Below are 21556 nucleotides of genomic sequence, written 5' to 3' on the forward strand. Positions count from 1 at the left end.
ACACATCACAACGGTGAAGTCACACGCGTGACCGTTCAATGATCATGTTTGAGCATTATGTAAGCAGTTTAGGGGAAAAATGGGGAAAAGACAAAGGGAATCGTGGTGAAAGAGAGGGAAAAAGAGAGGAAGAGAAGAATATGAAAGTAAACAAAACGAGCGATTAGAATTTGGTTACGCGCGGTACAATGTTAGGCGGTTTATGATTGATGTACACAATATTGTTAATGCACGAAAATGCAAAAAACGGGCGTAAACAAAAAAAAAAAGAAAAGGAAACAGAACACAAGCATACAACCAAAACAAATAACACCAAAACGGGACAGAACAAAATAGAAAGGATAGGAAACGTTATTTACTTGATACTGTTCCAGGTCCATGTTCTCCAGATCGGGAGTCTTCTTCGGTTCGATTATTTGTGCATTCCATTTCTGCTCATACTTGCTGTGGTCATCCAAATCCTGATTATAACAACAACCCCAAGATGGTAAGAGGAGAAAGAACACAAAAATATATACGATGTTATTAGTAATCCCCTTGTGGTAGCTGTTAAGCTGTCCTCGAAATCCCATTAGCAGATAGAGGTAAAGAAGCTTTTTTTCAAAGTAAAAGTAAAATAAGCCACATGCATTGTAATGTAATTAGATAAACAATCTAGAACTAAAGAATTGAAATTTTTCATCAACAGCCTAATGCCAACGGATAAGAATGTTTGTTTGTTTGTTTCGTTATGATCCGATCGTGAAGTAAATACACTTTTTGGCTTAACATTACTTATTGCATATGCAGGCAATATGGTAGAATCAGTATAGTTACACAAACACCCAACAATATCAGTATTACGCCTACAGTACCTTGAGGGAACAGGGTCGTTCCGCCTTTTCTACTACAACCTCATCATCCTCTACTACCGTAGCCCCGTCGTTCGATTCTTTCGAGGTGGGTTCCGGCTCGCCGGCGACATTGCTGCCACTTTTGCTCTGCGCGCATGTCGTTGGAAGAACGGAGGGGGGTTAATGGGGGTGATAAGTACGGAGTGCGCCGTAATAACGGATCGTTTGGTCCGTTTTCCCGCGGTACGATCACGATGGGTAGAACGGATATGTACAACGAACGCGCGCGCGTGCGGTCATAGTGGGATAGTTGGTGGTGATGTTGGAAAGGGGGAAGAGAACGTGGCCCAAGTTCACAGGCGCGCGTTTATGGTGGTGGTGGTGTATGTTGATTGGTCGATATTGGTTTGCATACAGGAAGGCGCAGCAAAAAACGGGCGAAATGAAAGAAAATAAACGATTTTGTTGTTTGAGCATGAACATGAAATCGTAAACATATAATTTAAAAAAGATGCGTCAATCACAAAATAAATCTTTCTCACACACATACACACACTCACACTTTGGTGCTTTTTTAATTGAAAATTTAGCGTAAAATTGCAAAACAAAAAGCACGAAAGCACTAATAGGGGTGTGCTGTGAAACGGGTGAAAAAAAAAAACAACAACTGTAGCTGTGTATGTCTGTAAGCAGCAAAACAATTTCTAGAACAAAACTGAAGCAGCTGGTAAAACTATAGTGGCCCTTCAGTGCAAAACGAAACGTTATTCTCAAAAGCCAAATTTTCACACTCGTACAATTTAAACGCGGAACTTCTTTTACAAAGCGTCTCCATACACTGCCAGAAAGAAAAGCAAAAGGTGTGTGTGTGGTTTACGAATGATATCAAAATCAAAATCAAAAAGCTTCCATAAAAAGGGAAGAAGTATGAATTTCGAAGGAATCGTACGACGATTGCACCACAACTCCCGCTACCAGGCTGCCAGGAATGACCGTGAAGTGCTGCCATTTGAATATCAACATGGTGCCTTTACAACCGTTAATTTGAAATCCTATTTCACCTTTTACCGAGGAATGTATTAGTGACACGTGTGTATATTGTGTGCGTGTGCGGTCATATTAAAAACCATCAGTGCATTTTTTTACAGAATTGATTGCTTAGTGAGCAGAAGGTTCGTTACTGTTAGGAACACACCTCAAACAATTTTGTGCCAAAACTTGGAACCGAGAAAAGAAGATTGGCAACAAAAGATGTATTACCACAAACATAATTTCTACTGTACAATTTGATCTACTACTGGTTTGGCGCTGTTCCTGAGAATGCTGCTATAGCATTCCTTTTCTTTGTACAATACAAATAAACCCAATTCATTACACTACTGCAGCATTTCTCTCACAGAACAGCGCGCATTTTTCCACCTGGAATTAATCACATACACACACTACTACAGAGATTTGCCACCCAAACCCCCTAACCATCACCCAGGTGGTTCTCGGTTCCAGTGCACCCCTCACCTTGCTAATAGCTTGTAAAAAAGCCTGTTTGCCAACCGTTTGTAGCTGCCTCGTCCAGGCGGTCTCAATGCGCCGCTTTTCCTGCTCGATTAGGCGTCGCTTTTCCTCCAGCTTCAGCTTGATGGTCGAGATCTTCGATGCATCTTCCAGCGGTTGCGAGTCGTCTAAAAGCAGAGCAAGATAGCATGTAATGAAGGGTGACAACACACAGCCGCACATCGTCGTGTACTTACCGACATCATCCATCTTCTGTACGCTGATCGCTTGCTGCTGCCAGGTGGTAGTGTTTGGCAACGTGGCAAACGATGTCTTTCGCCGTGGCGTTAGCTCCACGTCGGAAACAGTTGCCGCAGCAGCGACCGCTATTCCCCCAACACTGCCGCCCATCGTCGGCGTACCGTCTCCGTCAACGAGATCGCGCTCGACCGAGCTACTGCCGGCCCGGCTCCCCGCGTTGTTGCTCACATCGCTCGAATGGCTCATCGGACTGCTGGTGGAATGTAGCGTGGTGCTGTTGTGGCGCCGCAAGGTGCCACCGGCACTTCCGGGCAGCTTTTCCGTGTCCCGATCCTGCTTCTCATTGCCGGAGTCGGTGTCGTACCCGAACTGTATCGAGCCGCGCGCATCCGCCAGCGACGATCTGGTCGGTGCGACCTGCTCGATCGACGTCAGGCTGGTGTTGGAGATTTTGCGCTCCCGCTCAAAGCGCCCGACCGTGTTCAGCTGGTCCTGCGATCCGCCAAAGTTTTCAATCGTCAGCTGAGAATCATCGCTGAACGAATTGCGCCGCGAGCGTCGTCCTGTACCGGAAGAAAACGGAGCAAAGATTAATTACCAATTTTCAACTCAATTGCTGTGGAGAGCTAAGTACACATATTGTCGTTAGTAGAAGATAGGGAAAATAGAGTCGGGTTTGATTGTAACTAATTTACTACAAAAAAGTGATATTCAACACAAAAAACAATCAACTAATTTCAAAACAAGCAAGCATGATTTTGAGTGAGTTTGGGATGGATAGTAAACGCGTTAGACACATTGACGGGGGAAGTTAAACAGTAGTGTGTAAAACACATTGAACCTTCTTACCTGAGAAGCTGGTCTTGCGCGACTCTTCCCAATTGCTCGGCCGCCCTGCCGGGATGCTATCACCTAGAAGCACCACGAGAAGGGTTTTGAAAACGTAAAATATGCACCGATTCAGCAACTGATCTAGCCCTATCCGGTTGAACAGCGCCATCGCGCCAGACACTTTTCGTTCCGAGCCCCGAAACCTTCTCTTCCAAACGACCACTTCTTCCGTTCTGTGCGGGTCAATCTTTGCACGAAGCAACTAAAGCAGCTAGTTTCTCTCTTTCTCTCTCGCTAGTGCTTTCTCGTCTACGCTTTTCACGAGAAAATTTTTTTTTTTTGCACGCAAACATATCATCGCAACCGGACGACTAACGGACGCATATGGACTGGAACCAGTTACAACAGTCCAGCAGCTGGGAGTCCATCCATCCGCCAACGGGCGTTCCGTCGCATCGCGTCGCGACCACTTGCTCTGTTCTCAACTACCACAGCGCGTGTCTTCTGCTCGTCGAACCATAACGACGGCGTCCAGGGCGAAAGCTAACGGGCAACAACACTGCACAACAATATTCTATGCTTCGCAGGTTCTTCTCTGATACAGATCTACACACACAAATACACACGCACACACACACACATACACGCAAACCAAATTTCGTTGGTTTATGATTTCAGCACCTTCTTCCCTCTTCACGTTGTTTTCCTTTCCCTCATTCGCTCTTTTGCTCTATCTCGCTTGCCTTATTTCTCCAGAATTACTTGACGGACAGCACAAACCAAGACAAAAAACGCTAGCACACACACTCCCGGGAGCAAAAAACCGTCACCGATTGGGTCCACTTCCGCACACTAACTGGCTCGGCTGTGCCAACCGCAAGCCACACACGGGGACCCATCGGATATTAGGGCCGAGTAAGAGGAGCGAGTGCATGCCCGGACACGGCACTATATCGTATGTGGAGCTTTTGAAGCAGAGTGTGTGTGTGTGTGTGTGTGTGTGTGTGTGTGTGTGTGTGTGTGTGTGTGTGTGTGTGTGTGTGTGTGTGTGTGTGTGTGTGTGAGTGTTTTCCTTCTTTAGTTTCGTTTCAGCAGCTTTCCTGCCGCGCGAACACACCATCATCATCCGATTGCAATGGTTCAGTGAAGGTGAAATGGCAAGCACCAACCAGTACGTGGAGGCAGCACACATGCGAACCTCTCCTCGACTTCGGTGTGCGTTTTCAGACGTCCAATAATTTAACGAAAAGGTACCTTTACTGTACGTACACTATTACCACAGTTTTATGTTTGCCACCCGCTCGCTGACGCTTTTTTCTGTTTAGGGCTTTATTGTATACCGTGAAGTGATCGCTCGCTCGCGAGGGAGAAGCCAACACTAAAACTCCACGGGCAAAATGTACGGGCAATTAGTAGCTACCTTTTGTGTGCTTTGCTGCACTTTCCCATTTGTTTGCTGCTCTACTCAAACAGCTATACTACTGGGGAGGATGATTGAGCGTATGTGGCATTGATAAAATCAACAATTTATGTATTCATTCCTATCGTCTAATCTGACTACTCCGTGCCGTTGGATTTAAGGGAATTAAATCACTCTAAAATCATCTAATCATATACACGTGCGCCCTACAACTTCGTCATCGTTTCAATGTATCTATCTGGGTTTAACTTCCGACCGAACTTTAACTAACAAAATCCCCCTTTCCCGCCAATCAAAACTCCATCATTAGAGAAACGTTTTGTATGCAGTTACACACAGATCCGCCGGTGCGAGATGTATCTTATCAATCTCAAACAAACTGCGTCTGCATCGGAGACGTCAAACCACCCACTCTTAGCGCGCTGAGTGAAAATTGCCCATCCGTTGCAGGCCCCCGTCGTAAAGGAAAGCAAAGTATAGGTGTACCTGAGTACTGACCGTATGTGTGGTAGCAAATGTCATTCTGTCCGGGGCATTAAAACCGGCGTTATTTGGTGTGTTTTAAAAAGAAGCTCAGATGGAACACGGTGATGCGTAGCGCTCATGATTGACTTTCAGATGGGCATGTTTGCTTATGTGTGTGTGCGTGCGTGTGGCTTTAAAGCAATTCGAACTGTGTGCCTCTATGTGTGCCTTCGACCTGCTAGGTGTGCGAGGTGGTTCACAACTAATCATACTGCTGGTTGCGAAGTGGTGTGTCTGCGCAAACACAAAATTTGCGGTGAGCTTTCATGGAAAGTGAATTCCACACATTCCACACAACCCACAACATACGATTTAGGGAAGTCAAAACAAAATAACTGTGAAATGTATGCAATCAAACGAAATGAAAGTAAATAAGAAATGACGGTCAGACTTCGCTGTGGATATGGAGTAATGAATGCAGAGAAAGAGAGAGCATATTGTTTACAGCAAACAAAACGGTTAAAATAAAAACTGTGTTGCAAAACAGTTGCACTATGCGATCGAAAATCGAACTTTTAAAACAGAAAAACGAAAACGGAACATGTCTAAACTTCTAAAGAGGTGTACACATCTCGTTGAAAAATCAAACACAAAACAATACACATTCAGATGCGCACGCAAGGTGGAAGAAAGGTCAGAAGGCCTGGGTGTGCTGGGCGCGGAGAATGCCCGCATACACTACCGACAAAATCGTACCTCGCTCTTCCGCTTTCGAGTCGTTGTTCGTCTTTTCCTTGGCCTGTCGAATCCTGGCCGGTACCAGTGGTTCTTGCATCGATGATAATGTTGGCACTCCTTTACTTCTGTGCACGACAAATCCTAAAATGAGACAGCGGAGAGTAAATCAATTAAAATACACGGGTTCGTTTTCCGTGGGCCGTGTTGTGATACGATGTACCTTCATCAGGGTCTGCCTGCTGGTACGGTGATTGCTGCTGTTGGTACAGCTGATGTGGCTGATGCTGCGGCTGTTCGGGTATCTCCCGGCTTGACATATGCTTCCTGAGTGTGCTGGCCGATGGTGACCGATTGACTGTGGGCGTTAAAAGATAACGTTAGTAAACGAAAGGCAAACCAAATCATATGGAGAAGAAGTGGACTGAAAACTACTCGCTAGGGATGAGTGGTTTTCTCTCGCGTAGGGGAGTAAGTAATAAATATAAGAAAACAATGAGCATTGGGAAAGAAATAAAAAAAAACAAAGACGCAATGAACAAAACAGTTACAGTGAAGAAAAATGCCTTAAACCTAACAAAACGTATGATGAAAAAAATAAACTATAAAACAAACAATTCACATAAACTATAGACAACACTTTATGAAACATGAAAACATAAAGAAATATTGCGAATTGAGCAAAAGAAACGACTAAACTAGCCATGCAACACTATCTAGTGCCGATTCATGCAAAAGATGTGAATAAAGTATGTCATCACAGTGGATGATCTTGTGTTGCATTTGCTGAAAAGATGAGAGAGGAGTGTACAACAAAAGCGATCTAACATTGCATAAATACCTAGACAAAAAAAAAACAGAAATTGTAAATTTGTTGTGAAAACTGTACAAATGAACAAAGTGTCGACTAAAAGCGGGCGCTCCACTTCTTTTTGTGTAAACATAATTGTAAATTAAATTCAATTGAATAAATGAATCATTATTTGTGACGCTCGGGACGTAACTACTGCAGGTATCGTGTCGAAAACATTGAAGGTGATTACAAGCTGGTGGAAGTGCGGTGACAACATCTCCAACATTGTGTAAGAAATGCGTGAGAAAAATGCAACTACAGTAAAAACACTGTATCGCACAATACCCCCCCCCCCCCCAAAACAAATCCCACCCTCCTAAAATTACGAATTACACGATGCACAGTAAACACATTTGCTACGATCTAGATAATTCAACGTCTTAAACGATGCTTTTAAAATTAAGCGTAGCTCTCGGACCGTAGTCGAGAGCAGCTAATTGTCTGCACCGTGCGATAGAGGTCCACACACACACAAACCAACAAAACATAGCACGTGCCGCCACCCTCCTCTCCACAACTCGGAAATCGCCGGAAGTACCAATCGAAATCAATCGCCGCCGTGTGCAGGGCGCGGCGGGAGGCAGGCGAGTGGTTCGAAAATTTCACTCCACTTTGGAAGAAACATTCTCCGCGACTTGGGCAACGCGCAGAAGCCGGACCCGGCCGGACCATCGAAAGTGAAATGAATCTCGCCAAAAAGGCGATCGCAAACGGTGCGTGGAACACAAATCATAAGATTCATAACTGCTGCGCGAGTTTCAAATGGTACTGAGACGGTGTTGTGCATGCTTGCGACGGCACCGTTTGCTCGCAATATTTCCGGAAGACCGAAGGGAGATTGGCATTTACGGTTGTGGGTTTTTGTTGTTGATGTTTTGGTGGATTAGAAGAATTCCCGCCCGACCATACGGCAGAGAAATGAAGTTGAGAAAAGAAATGTGAAAGAAGTGAAGTAAGCGGTACCTCAGTGAGGTACACGCACGCATAATGGGGGGAAATAAGAGCGGCTTAATTTTCATATTACGAGAGCCCACTTTTCGAATTAGGCGGAAATTTCGAAACTATAATTGGCACAGCACTATTATATGTAAGTGCTTTCAGGGAGCGATAGGAGTCAATGGGGGAGTGGTGCCGGAAAGACACACCACACCGCTGCTGATCGTGCCAATGATCACGGGGTGCAATGCAGACATCGAGAAGTGTTTTGTTGCTGTAAGTGAGTAAGCTTTGTAACGCTTTATCATCATTTTTCGGGGGATAAAATAAATAACATATCAATTACGATTGCTTATTTGTTTCTAAGATTTTGGAAAAATTCCTATACTAATTAGACTTGTTATAGTTTACGCAACTGATCAGCTGGATGTCAACTATGAGCCTGATTTAATTATTGGCTACGGGAACTGTTACATACTGATCGCCGTTTAACACCGCCCCGATAATGCGATACTATGGCGCATTGACAAGGTTCTCGGACTGTCACACCCTGAGATATTGTTCAATTCCCATCTGCTGTGCACCCATTAGAAAAAGGGTTGGACGACGACAACATACTACGGTTTCATTGAAAATTTGAAGAATTTAACAAACTCTGAGAATTTAATAACGAATCTTCATGATCATCATCATATCACATGCATTTCATCACAAAAACACAAATAATCATTAAAACTATAGAATAATCTCATGCATAAGTGGTTTGCTATGTTAGTATTAAAAGAGGAATTCCAAAACACGATCGATGTTGTTGTCTTTAATTTATGGGATATCTTTTACAAGTTTGTCAAATAAAAATAAAATAAAACCACTTTTGGCATACCACATTCTAAAGACATCTTTTACGCTACTTCCTGATACACACAGGTGGAATGCACACAAAGCTGTAAATACCTTTCATACCAGAAGGCCCGCAGCACAATATATTTTAGCCTTTCTTTAACTGGAAGTCAAACATTGCTAGTCGCAACAAACAGCAACACAATCGTTCTCCGAGCAATCCGGAAGTCCATCTTTGGACGATGCAAATTGGTTCACGATCGCTTCTTTGGGCAATGCTGACGCAATTTCATGGGAGTTCAGAGCAAACCGAACGGAATGTAACCGAGCCCGTCCGTTAGGCTTTGTGTCAGCATACGGTGGCTGCATAGCGCTGTTTTTGTTAATCCACCCACTTGGTTGACTAGTGGTCTGCTAAAAATGGGCATTAACACAACAACCCTACAACACAAAGAGTGCTATAGTGCACCTGACCCGACTACAGGTGAAGCTGGGCTCCTGTCTGATGCGGAAGTATCGAATGGCATACTCCCGTTTCTAAAAGACAATTAGTACAGGTTGCCGCCCCGTTGGTTGTGGAGTGGTGGTCCTAGACATTTTTTTCTATTCAGTTTCCCAAAAGTATCTCAGCAGATAACATTGGATAAGGATAGACACCATTATGGGCTTTACTCTCGGCAGGTTATAACAGAGATAGGCTAAAACATCATACAAAGAGAGTCACGCGTAAAAAGGTTTCGATAAATTTTCGTTTCGTTTACGAAATGACTCGTCACTCACTTTCTGCTGGAATTGTATGATTTGGGGGGAAGTGAGGCCCAATTTCTCTTCTCATTCCAATCTTTGGTTACATTTTCACCGAGCCAACAGCCACACCTTCGTTAGCGCAAACACTACTACTTCACTGACTGCACAAATTGCCGGCAGTGTGTGCAGAGCTTGATAATAAAAGAAACAGCCCTAAATCTCACTCAATTGCCATTAAAATCACTGGCTTACACGGGCAGCGTTTTTGCTATTGGATGGTAAGGCACAAGATTGCAAAGAAAACGAAAAAATCCACTCCGTTTACTTCAAATAAAAAAAACAGCAACAACAACACCTTTCTTCAATTTTTCCGTGCGTTTTGCAAAAGCTACCGCAACGGTCACACATACACACACAACCATCAACTCCAGTGAGCTTTGAAAGCTTCCACTCCGCGTTGAGGGGAGGGTTGATCTTTCTCGATCTTTCTCCGATCTTTCTTTTGGAGCTTGGGTTGGAAACGCGTGGAAGCGCACGTGGGATTTGAGGAAAATTCCAACGCGCAATTGAAGATGACGACGACGACGACGATGAAGACGCGGCTTGACGCGCTCACAACGGCAGCAGCAGCTCCCTTCTTCTGCCAGTTGATTTCGAGCGATAGATGAATGAAAACGTGCCCCTTACAACCCCCTCACCGTGGGTAAGCGTGATCGTGTACCCACAAGAGAAACGAAACATCAGCAAGAAGGGAAAAAAACACACCCCAACAACCGGTGAGAAAATCTCCACTTTGGTGGGTGCAGACATTTCGAGTTAGTTCGAGATCGCGCAACGAACGTGGAACACGCCGAAGGTTTTGGGCCCGAAATTCGTTACACCGGATGTGATACATTTTTGGGGTGATCTTGGCTCTCTTTCAGTGTGTATGTGTGTGTGTGTTTTGGTGGGCTGGGAAAAATGGAAAATGAGATCAAAATGTGTGTGCAAGGTGGGGGTTAATACCGGGTCCGGGTGACTGTTTCCCGTCCTCCGGGCACGCAAATAACCACCGTCTCGTCTCGGGCGGGTGGTATTTTGGGGGGAATTAACAGCATAAAACCACCAACAACAAGCGAAAAAGTAAAACTGCAAACTAAACCATTCTTCTCCGTGCAGATCTTTTGTTTTGGGAAGTGCAATTTCGGGACTGTTGTTTGTTGCTGAGGGCTGCCTTGGTAAAGAAGGGAAAAAGGAAAAAAATGAGCGTGAGCTATGCGCAATTGTGAAAACGTTAGTGAGAGTCAATTGAATTCATTTGTGCTTCACTGAATAAGTAGCAAGTGTGTCAAGCAATGGGCAAAACGGCCCGGCAGAGAAGTAACACCATTTAAGAGGAATTTCTATTTCGTCAGCAGTGCTTTAAGACAGTTTTCAAGACAAAGGAACAAAGTGATCGACAATACAATGACGACCACCACCACCACGTGTGATGAGGGGCAATGGTGGATGGATGTAATAAAATCACACCCCGATAAAGATAATGAAGCCCGAAAAGACACCTAAAACGTCATCACACCTTCCACTTCGACACGATTCAAATTAATGAATGACAATGCTCTGAACTCTGATGACAGAATGCATTTTTTATCGCCCTTTTGATTACTCAATTCATTAGGAAAACGCATTAAATGGAGATTTAAAAAAAAAACTCCACTTCTGTTACGTACGCAAGGGAAGAAACGTTCGATTGGTGTTACGCTTAATCGTTGATGAAACTAATAGAAAGATAGAGCAACAAAGCGACAGCCACACCGTTTGAATAAAAATCCCATCAACAAATGGCTCGAGGAGCTCCATTCGGTACCAGCAGCAGGCTGATAGCAACCCTAATAGAAGGGACGCACTTATGTGATAGAGTTGCTTTTCTTCTATCCAATTAGTGTCGAATGGTTTAACCCTTCATAAGGGACAGCCGCATCTCATTACGTTTCTAGGTTAAATATTTTCTTCAAAACAAACAACACAGGAGCAGTTTAAATTGAAAAGCGGTAAAGGTATAATGCCTTTATTGACGCCTTTCTATTAGTGGCGAGTGTAAAGGAAGTAAAATAAACAAAACTGATGTTTTCTTTATTTGTTTACTGTTCAGATTAATTAACAGGTTTAACTTGTGGCTGCACAACGCCAAGCCCAAGCCGCAGTAAACACTTTCCATTAATAAAAATGAAATTTCTCGTACAGTGTAAATAAGTTGTATTAAAAGGTGTAGTGGTGAAGGTGTTGGGTGGGTGTGTAGCCAATTACATGACGACAACACCTGTTATAATCGATGGTGAAAGTGAACGAAAATCAATACATCGATTACTGCCCGATGTAAGGAAATGTTGCCGCATATGAGACACAGGAAGTAGCTACGGACGGCTGCACTAAAGCGAGTGCGTGTATGCAAAACTATGTTGTAAATGTGTTTGCAAGACGAACGAACAGAATACGATCAGCAACAGCTACTACCGGTACAAACAGTAACACATCAGCATGCAGGCGGCGAGATGCAATGCCCTAAAAAACAACATGCTAAAATACAACACTTCGGAACAGGGTCCGGCAAACGAAGAGGTGATTGATAAGCAATGCGATTGCTATTTCTTTTCGCTACTACTGAGAGACTGCGCAACAACACACACACACACTGCTGCAAACAAATCTGTTACAAATCGGTAAAAAATGAAACAGTAAACCAATGAACGATTAACGAGGCATGACACGAACAGAAGAAAAAAACAAAAAACACACTATAGCGGAAGTAACATTGAAATGAGCAGGAAAGGAAACCATGTACGAGATAAGATAAAACACAATGAACGATCTTTAATTTAATTTGGATGAGAAAAAACGACAAATGAAAAGGACAAGGATCAAACATAAAAATGAACATGAAAAAACAGAATAAATGACTTACAAAGAATTGCTGACAAACAAACATAGAACAACACAAACGACAATAGTAAAAAAGAAATATAACTTAGGAATCATAATCACTAGTAAACAATGGCCAAATAAATAAGGGAACTAATTTGGAAGAAAAATGCACACACACGGTAGAAAACAAAAAAAAACATAGCAAAACAGGGGAGGAGCAAGGAAAAAGTCGTTTAGAGTAAGTAAATTAAAGACCTTGAAACGGCGGCCGATTAATGGCCCCATTGCCGCTGGCACTGCTGCAGCCAACACCGCCGGCACCACCGTTGCCACCGCTGCTGGTGCCGCTGCCGCCGCCGCCGCCGCCACTACTGCTCGATGGCGAGTCGAGCCCGGGACGCAAATCGGGAATGGCCGCGATCGTCGGTTGATTCGCAAAGCCCCGCCGGTGGGCAATGCCGTGCTCGTTAGTTGCGCCGGCTCCCGTTGCATCTGGTGTACACGTGCAACACGAAAGGGGGGCAGCAGGCAGGGTGTGGTGGGTTAAAGATTTGATATGAAAGAAAGATGTTTAACATCGCTTTTTGGTTTTGTTTTGGAGAGAGCTTTAATCTAGGTGACTTTTTTATAAATCAATCTGTGACACGAATCGGGCAAATGGGGGATGAGAAGGAAGATTGCTTATGAGTAAATTTATTACGGGGCCAAGTGGAAACAGTTCACCGAAGAGGAAAACCAATGGGATACGAGTGTGATACACAAAAACCCATGGGTTGAAGGTTGAAATCGATCCAAGAAGTTGAAAGGGGTTTTCATTTTCGCCAATAAGAGATCTGCAGTGTCGAGCAATTTGTAACACGTGCACACACCAATCGCGTACATTTTGCGAGGAAGAGGGAAGGGTAAAGAGCACCACCCAGTGAAAATAAAGCACCTCGCCACAGTCCAAGTGAAAGCTTTCGTTATCCCCGTGAGGAAATAAAGGAACAGGAATGCCGAAAAAACCGGCCAGGTGTGGTGTGATGGCGGCTGGGATAGCGCAACGAGAAAGGTACGTGTGAAGGTAGGAAACGCGAATGCGATGCGGATGGAATACGGGTGTGATTGTGGGTTTGCTTTGCTTCCTCTGGCAACATGCCAATTAGAATGTGTGAAGCTTTCGAATAGAGAGAATGTGATGGTGAGAATTTGACGAACCGAGGTTCTTGCGTAATGAGGGAATGTTTGTAGGAGGAACGGGAAACGAAAACATAAACACAGGGGCAGATTATTCACGAATTTTTCGAACGGAAACAGTATAAGAGCAAACGAAAATTAGCAACACATTTATAAAGTATTTCAACATCACGTAATGATGCTTTAAACGGTGTAAAATACGTAAGATGTTTGAAAATGAAGCAAAAAATAGCGAAATTGCAACAAAACAAAACTATAACACCAGATGACAATAACGAACAAAGATTCTTGCTCGATTTTCGTTAACTTTTTTTTATCAAAAACGTTTCATAGACATCAATACTTCTTGTAAATAATAGTTACAAACATACCAACCTACAGCAGTCCAATACACAGATTAATATTGTTTATCAAAGGATACAGAAGGAAATGGCTGCTGTGTGTGCAGGAAGGCAACAAACTTGAATGTAGAGATGTAATTTACTTCGCCAATAGTTACGTGCATTCCTCATAAGCACCGAGAGAGAATAAAATACGTTTTGTGTGCGCTTTTTCTTTGAATCTAACAAACTGGCCAACTCTACTTAGAAGCTTAATAGCACTAATAAGTATCGTTCGGCTGATAGCGTTTAGGGTATTTCTAGACACATTCCATCATAAAAAAGAAAGAAAGATACGAGCACCGAAACCAGGGCAAGATAAACGAACAGAGGGGGTGGAATGTTATCAAGATGCAACCGGTGTTAACCGAAACGTAACGTGGGATGGGGAGATGTGGAAATCAAATTAAATAAGCCAACCGGGAAACTAGAAAATATAAACAAAACACAATGTTGCATCAACACATAGCGCACCTATATAGTCTATAATCGATGAGATCTATAAAACAAGCACCTTAGATAATTCATAAAAGCTGGTGGATTTGACAACAAAGATAAGAAAGACGAAGGGGGAAAAGAAAGGTGACACAACTTACAACAAACCAATACAGCTTAGATAAACAAACCAATATACAAACAAAAGCTAGCGAAACCCAAATCCGTGATTTGTTTTTAGACATAATTTAACCATCGTTGCTTATCGTTTTGTACAATTAATTTAGCTTATCGCCATGACAGAAGCGATTCAATTTTGCATTACACACTGTTCGGTGATGTACCCGTCAGAAACCCTGATTAGTGGTGGAGCAGATTTGGTGGGATGGTGGGTAATACAAGGAGGATCGAAATGAAATTGTGACGGATGATTTAGATTTAGTGGAAGTTTTTTTTTCGTTTTTTTTGGCTGTTGCTTCTATGGAAGGTGATTCGATAATGTCATGACAAATGATTTTGCTTGATTGAGTTTGACGGCGAACCTGAAGTGTCTCTAATGGGAAGGAGCGTAAATTACACGTCACACACATGAGAGCAAAACGGTTCGCCGCGTTCGGCTCAATCGATCGATCGATCGATGATGATGGGAATGGCCAAATGGTTGCGAAAGCTGAGACTGAGAGCTTGAAGAGTTCTGTACAAAAAAATGTGAGCGTGTGTGAAAGGCATCATGCTTGGACTCACCTGGCGACTGCTGCTCCATGCCCGGATAGCAGACACATTTGGCCGGATGAATTTCGAAGAGATTGAACAAGTCCGCCAGCAGCACAACCAGATTCTGTTTCATGGATCTAAAACAAAAGGCAATGAAGGGAAACGGAGCACATAACATTAGGCACAGTGTGGTTCGGAGAGTGCGGCGCGCTTCTATCTTACCCTCTCATGTAGGTTATGTCCTCTGGGGACATATGAAACACGGTGTATGGCAAACTTCGCTCGGAAAAGTTACTAACTATCAGAATATTGTGAATGGAATCCTGCAAAGAAGCGAGAAAGAAAAGGCAAAAGCAAAACAACAGTTAGATAGTGTTGCAACGAGCTGTAGCCTATTGTGTTGTTCGAAAAAGGTAAGAAAACAATCAACAAACCAAGCATGGAATCAAAGGATTACAATGTGAACAACTCTTCACATTATAACTCTTTATTTGTTCAATCTATTCCGGGTAATGTTCATATTGTTTCAGAATAGCACCACTTCCTCTAACATCTACGATAGACGATAGACGATAAACGTGTCGCTTGGTTTGTTTTATTGCTTTATTCTTCAATCGGTATCGGAAGCAGGGTGTCGCGGAAATGCGTCCGCCTGTCTGTCGCATATATTTCCGACACAAGTTTACGATCGCTTGTCTTTCGCGCAGATACTGCGCAATGTCGTCCACCGATATCTTTTTTTGTTGGTAGCATCGCTACAAGAAGTATTCACTAAACTATGAGCGTCTTCAAACTTACCGTAATAGTCGGTACGTGGTTGAATTTAACGCTATGCCAAGGAACTAGTTTGGGACAGTAGTAGGAGATTAGATAAGCCAGACAAACACCGTCGCACAGTTCACGAAAGTCTCGCACAGGTGGAACGTTCGGGCTTTGATGTCGTTGACCCTAGGAGGAAAAGAAGAAGAAAAAAAGCCCATTTATTATTTAGATATGCACTAAAGCCCGGGGAAGGGAGGACGTTGATTTAGGTTAAGCCACAGAACGCGTGCAGCTTGCAACATATCATCATCATCGTCATCGTGGTCTGCACAGCGCGCACTCAGCGACGACGGAATCTTACATATTCATCCACCGCAGCAGCACCGCCGCCTCCGTTGGCCGTCAGTTCGTAGTCGATGCGCTTCTTCAGCGCACCACAGACGTGCGAAATCCAATTCAGTAAGGCAGCTTCATGATGCTGAACCGTCGGCGCTACACTACAGCCCGAAATTCTGGAAGAAGACAAAAGGGGATTAGTGATCAAGCGAAACAGACCCGAAGTAATAAGCGTAGTGCAGAGAAAGAATGTCCGACTCGGGGGCTCATAAATGTGTTACAGACTGAGTGCTTTCCAATTTAGCGAAAGCGATGACCTTCCCCTCCATCTAGCCGAGACGGGGTTCACCCCTCCCTGCCGTGAGTCTAACCATCCACATTTATTGATCGCGCATGATTTGTGGGTTGCCATAGCTCTGTTTACAAGGCCAGACACGACTACGACTGCTGCCGTCTGTATTCTCTCTTCGGAGACAGCTTCTTTGGGTGATTTTCTCATTTTCAAGTACATCAAGTCTTTGTCCAGCCTGCGATTTCCGGGACGGAAAGTGATAAATTTTAAAAGAAAAAGCCTACGCATCGCACGCAGAGTATTATTATGCCCCAGTTTGAGACTGTTTGTGCGGGGGTTCCTAATGTATTTCAGGGTGCTGACCACTTCTCACGGTCCTTCAACGTTTGATGGTCATGGAGACCATAACTATCCTTCGCTTTAGAATCCTAATGCGACACTGCCCCATACACCTGTGCTCGCTCTGACTACGGCAAACTTTTAATCTCACTCAGGCCTTCATATGCCCACTCGAACTACTTCACGCTGTATTTGCGAACAAATTGATTCATTTTCGTTCACTTCGTTCACACATTGCTTTATTTTCTGATTACATATTTATGCGAAAATGTTACTCAACCACACAGCTCCCCTTAAACACGCACTTCCTCGATCGAGCCGAGCGTTTTGCCTACTCTCTAAGCTCTTGCAAAGAAAGGTTGCTCTAATTTCACGACTCATTAATCACCACAAATGCCGGCAAACGTTTGTGCGCGCGTTAAAACATTACCTTTTCAAATCCATTGCCGCAGCTTGGGGACTTCCAAACGAACTAGCGATGGAATTTGAAGGCCCAGCAGCACGAAGGTGACCTTCTCTGTTGGCCAAATCTTCCTCTACTACGCTTTAGGGCGTAGCTTTTTCCTAAACGGACTCCGCTAACTTGCGGCACACATTAGCGTATAAGTATAGCGGGGGGATGGCACACGACTACAACACGGCGCTTAAGAATAAGGAGGCACACCACCCTTCGGTGGCATGGATTCGCTCCCGTAACTATGGATAGCGACAAAACGAAACTCCACTGTGCTACTGTGTGGAATCGATAATCCGAGCCTTTCAACGCACAGACACACACACACACACCCTTTGTGGTGTTTGAGGTGACATGGAGTGTATAAGGAGAGTATGCCACAACACCCCTACATGTTGATGGTGGTTTAGGCACCCTCGGCCCCGGGCAACTGGAACTGCATCAACAAGTGCGGTAAAGCGCACACGAGAGTGTGTGTGTTTGTGTGCCGAGGGGTATTAGATTACAGAATAGCTTCTTCCAAGGATTTTTGGACCTGTCCGGTCGTTTGCGGAATGGAGCGCTGTTGCATCATCGCTTCGAGGAAGGCACTCGTTCGTGTAAGGTGAGCGATGTCACCCGAACTCCTCGGAACTCATCTAACAGGGCTAACTGCCTATACGTACCTCTCTAAAGCACTGGAAATTCTTCCACTGGAAGCCACCTCTTTAGCGTATAACACCATCAGCGCTTCTATCACAGTCATATGTGCATTCTGGAGGGAGAGAGACGAGAGAAAGAACGAAAGAAGATGATATTATAAGCATTGCTATTGACGGGCCAACTACATCGCGCAAGATTTGATACTCACAATTCTAAGAGGATTCGTCTGTATGAGTACCGTCTCGGTCAGAGGCTGATCGGACGACTCGTTCAGCGGCACCCCCTTCCGCGAGAGCGTCTGCAGGATCGACCAATGGTTCAGGCTCTGGTAGTTCGGGTCCGAGTAGATGTTGCTCAGCACCTGACAGTAGATCGACGCGTTGCCCAGCCCGACCACGATCTGCGGCTTCAGATGGTCCTGGCCCTCGTGGTCGCGGTAGAACGGATCCTTCAGTATCTCTGGCACACGATTGTTGTACGCTTTCGAGAGCAGCCACCTGACTGACGCTCTCTGTTTGGCCTGTGGAAGGAAGCAAAGAGATGGGGAAGAATAACAATTCCAGTTAGTGACTCGTTTGTTTGCAAGTGAGAGTGGTATGGATGTCTATCCCTTAAACGTTACAAAATCTTAGTCTGCATCTTGGTGAAAAGGTGCATTGTATGCCACTTTTTTAATGATAAATTGCTTCCCAAGCAGACTGTGACATAACTAAATTGGAGGTGTATTACTTCATTGCGTTCGCCGTAACCTGAAACCTTCGGCGCGTTTTGGAGGCAGGCATATTGTGGCGGATCAAGATAACAACGCCATGTGCTAAAAGACAAATTAATCGCTCCATTGTTGCGCGAGACAGATTGTCGTCGTCGTCGTCGTCGTAAGTTTTGTTTTTCTTCTCCAGACAAAAAAAAAAGCACTGTCACGTATTGTGGGGTGGCACAATAATTGCAAATGTTTTCTAGAGAATATCAGTCAACATCTGTCAACTGCACCACGCACAAGCGATCACATCAACCCATCTTACACACGGCGGTGTATAGGCCACGCGTAAAGTGTGACAAGGCTACAAAAAAAACTTCACCGACTGACTCTTCAAGAGGTAAGGCGCGCGTGTGGTAGGTGTATGACACAGTTGCGTGAGCCCTTCTTGCTTGAGAGTGGGGCAAAGGGTGGTGAGTTGCGAGGTAACACCCAACCCATCCGTAACACACCAAACACCATATATGTGTGTACGTCAACTCGGGACCGCAAGGCCGTAAAGCGTTTAATTTTATTGTTTTCTTCCTCGCCAACAATGGCACTACTTGGACTGGAGGTCAGACATAATCGGGGGAACTTCCCCCTCAACAAAAAAGGGACTTTGTCCTTGGGACTACCACTATCCCGCGCAGAAGGACATTTAATGCGCGCCTAATGTTTGTGATTAGTTTGTGAAATTTTCCAGAGAAGATGAGAATCATTTCCTTGATGATTTTCCCCCGAAAACAACCAATTACATTGACTGTATTGCGTCTCAGCTCCAAGACGTCATTCCGATTTGCAGGCAAAACATTTGCCCACTATCACCACCCACAACATTACTTCTCCGGCGGTGGCAGCGGCGTGCGTGACGCTCGTTGACTTTTCATTGGCATAATTATGGACCGGGTTCCGGAGCCGAAACCATTCATTCATCGCTCCACCGCCGTTAGGTGTTGGTGCTTTAACGGCAACTAAAAACCGTACTAAATAACGTTGACCTCAAATGCACACCACACCACCTATTCCCACCAACCCGATGTTTGGTCGGGGTTAAAGGTGAACGTTTGGCCCGTGGTGTGCCACATCCACCACCAGGCAGAGTAATCTGGCCGAAAACGAAACCTGATTTACACGGAATCACACTAAGGGGAGAAGAGAGTTTGTTTACCTTTTTGCTTAAGATTGTGTGCCGTGTGGTGGTTTCAGTGGTAGTTGTAGTGGTGGTGGTTCGGAACTGTTCAAACACCTTTCCTCCCCGAGGGCTCGTTAGTACCACACGCATGAATATGCAACATTAATCATGGGCTTGTGCCGGCACTGTGCTTAACTATCACACCTACACGCATAATGCAGTGTAATGCTAGTTAGGAATGAGTTTGCGTTACAAGATGGAGGCGTTTGTGCTCATGGAACATAATACATATTGGATAATGCTGAGCCATCCGTTGCTCATGTTACCGATAACTTCATTTTCTATGGGCTAAATTACTACCAACTTGCCTAATTCTTATGGGAAATTCCAGATAACGTGTCTTGCTGCAGGCTGCAAATTTCTTTAAAAACAAAACGCGCACCACTAGAAGAGAAAACTTTTCCAATTAATACACCCAGAAACGTCACACAATCGGTACACATCTTGGCTGCGAATCAGCTCCCCCAACAGCGTGGATTTAATCCATCGAGCTTTAGCCCTTTCCAAGGGGAACTCGAGCGAGAAGAGAATCGAAATCGAGCGTCTTCGTGCCTTCCATTTGAACTTTTAACCCACCCTCTTCAAGCCAGCTGGTAGGAGAGTGTCTGTAACAGAAATTCAAAAAATTAGCTCACAAACTGTTCAACCAGCTGATGCGAACAGCACACGCCAGAGCCGGAAGAGCAGACCAGGCTCTTCTTCTTCAACAACCGTGTTGAGGTCGTTTAGTCGGTCGAAATAAATCGATATTATACACACACCAACACACACACACACACACACACGTGGTTTTGCGCTCGCCCAATTGTGCAAAGCATCGCCGCAGTGCTGCTGCTGCTTCTGCCGCTGGGCGCGTTCCATTTTCCAAAACCGTGGTGGTCTGGCAGTCCCGGCAGTCCCACGCTGTTCCTGAACGGCTTGGTGCTTGCTGCTGTGTTTGTGTGAGAGCTTTGTGTGCATTCTACATTCCTACAGCACTCGTCGGCTCACCTGGATCTCTTTACACACATTCCTCTTTCCGTTTTAAGCTTGTGGCCGTGCTTTTTTTTGTTTTTAATTTTCGAATACGCGAAAGTGGGCGTATTCATTAAAGAAGCATAACACACAGATTTTAGACGGCTGTCGAGCCAGCAACATGCCACGGTGCGCTTCTAGCGGAATAAGGGGAGTTTTGGGAAAATCAACGCCACTAATTTGTGTATGCGTATTGGTCTTTGGGGGCAGGGAGCAGTGTCCTAATTTAATTATGGATATTTTATCGCTTTAAGACGCCACATTTAAAAGGATAGTGCCAAGAATGTTAAAAGCTTACAGGGATAAAATATTGCCACAAATCAATACAAAATTAGTGACATTTTTTTATTTTTCATTTTTAATCAAATAAAAAATTTAACCGATGTAGTAAATCCATTCTTTCCTTTTTTGGAATTATTTTCATTTATTTCGTTTTTCTTCTTGCTCTTCACTTTCTCATGGTACAGGAAACGACAGCGTCGGATTTGTACCTATCTGTCAGGGAGTCACGTTTCAAGCCTCGTCTCCATCCCCCTGCTTCTTGCCTGCACACATATACACACATCCTGTGGTCAATGTCATCCACTTGAGCATGTGTGTTTAAGCTGCCTGTCGGAATTAATTACACCAAACGGTAAATGTGTTTTGTTGATCCGGTAACATGCTCATTTAACGCTTTTTTAACATTTTGTCGAGCATGGTGTTTATATCCAGATATAGTGACAAATGCATCACAACAACAGGAATAAAAGGTTGATAAGGTAGTTT

At 44.3% G+C, this 21556-nt stretch overlaps 1 protein-coding gene across 20 annotated transcripts in view; it reads right to left on the reverse strand.

The window, feature by feature from the left end:
• LOC120901302 (patronin) overlaps nucleotides 1-21556 on the reverse strand; it is a 59475-nt gene that overhangs the window by 12346 nt on the left and 25573 nt on the right. For 11 of the 20 annotated variants that reach the window (XM_040309112.1, XM_040309105.1, XM_040309103.1 and 8 more), the window contains exons 2-15: nucleotides 18052-18363; nucleotides 17867-17955; nucleotides 16142-16292; nucleotides 15817-15966; nucleotides 15241-15341; nucleotides 15049-15155; nucleotides 12569-12805; nucleotides 6260-6394; nucleotides 6058-6180; nucleotides 3435-3497; nucleotides 2582-3148; nucleotides 2349-2512; nucleotides 855-980; nucleotides 360-461 (exon numbers count right to left, since the gene is read on the reverse strand). In XM_040309112.1, the coding sequence (XP_040165046.1) occupies nucleotides 360-461; nucleotides 855-980; nucleotides 2349-2512; nucleotides 2582-3148; nucleotides 3435-3497; nucleotides 6058-6180; nucleotides 6260-6394; nucleotides 12569-12805; nucleotides 15049-15155; nucleotides 15241-15341; nucleotides 15817-15966; nucleotides 16142-16292; nucleotides 17867-17955; nucleotides 18052-18363 (2427 nt within the window). Of the gene's footprint in view, nucleotides 1-359; nucleotides 462-854; nucleotides 981-2348; nucleotides 2513-2581; nucleotides 3149-3434; nucleotides 3498-6057; nucleotides 6181-6259; nucleotides 6395-12568; nucleotides 12806-15048; nucleotides 15156-15240; nucleotides 15342-15816; nucleotides 15967-16141; nucleotides 16293-17177; nucleotides 17290-17866; nucleotides 17956-18051; nucleotides 18364-21556 lie in introns of those variants that run through there. The other 9 variants (XM_040309119.1, XM_040309111.1, XM_040309121.1 and 6 more) reach the window with 7 other exon arrangements.

This window comes from Anopheles arabiensis, chromosome 3 (genome assembly GCF_016920715.1).
Source record: "Anopheles arabiensis isolate DONGOLA chromosome 3, AaraD3, whole genome shotgun sequence".
Classification (NCBI taxonomy): domain Eukaryota; kingdom Metazoa; phylum Arthropoda; class Insecta; order Diptera; family Culicidae; genus Anopheles; species Anopheles arabiensis.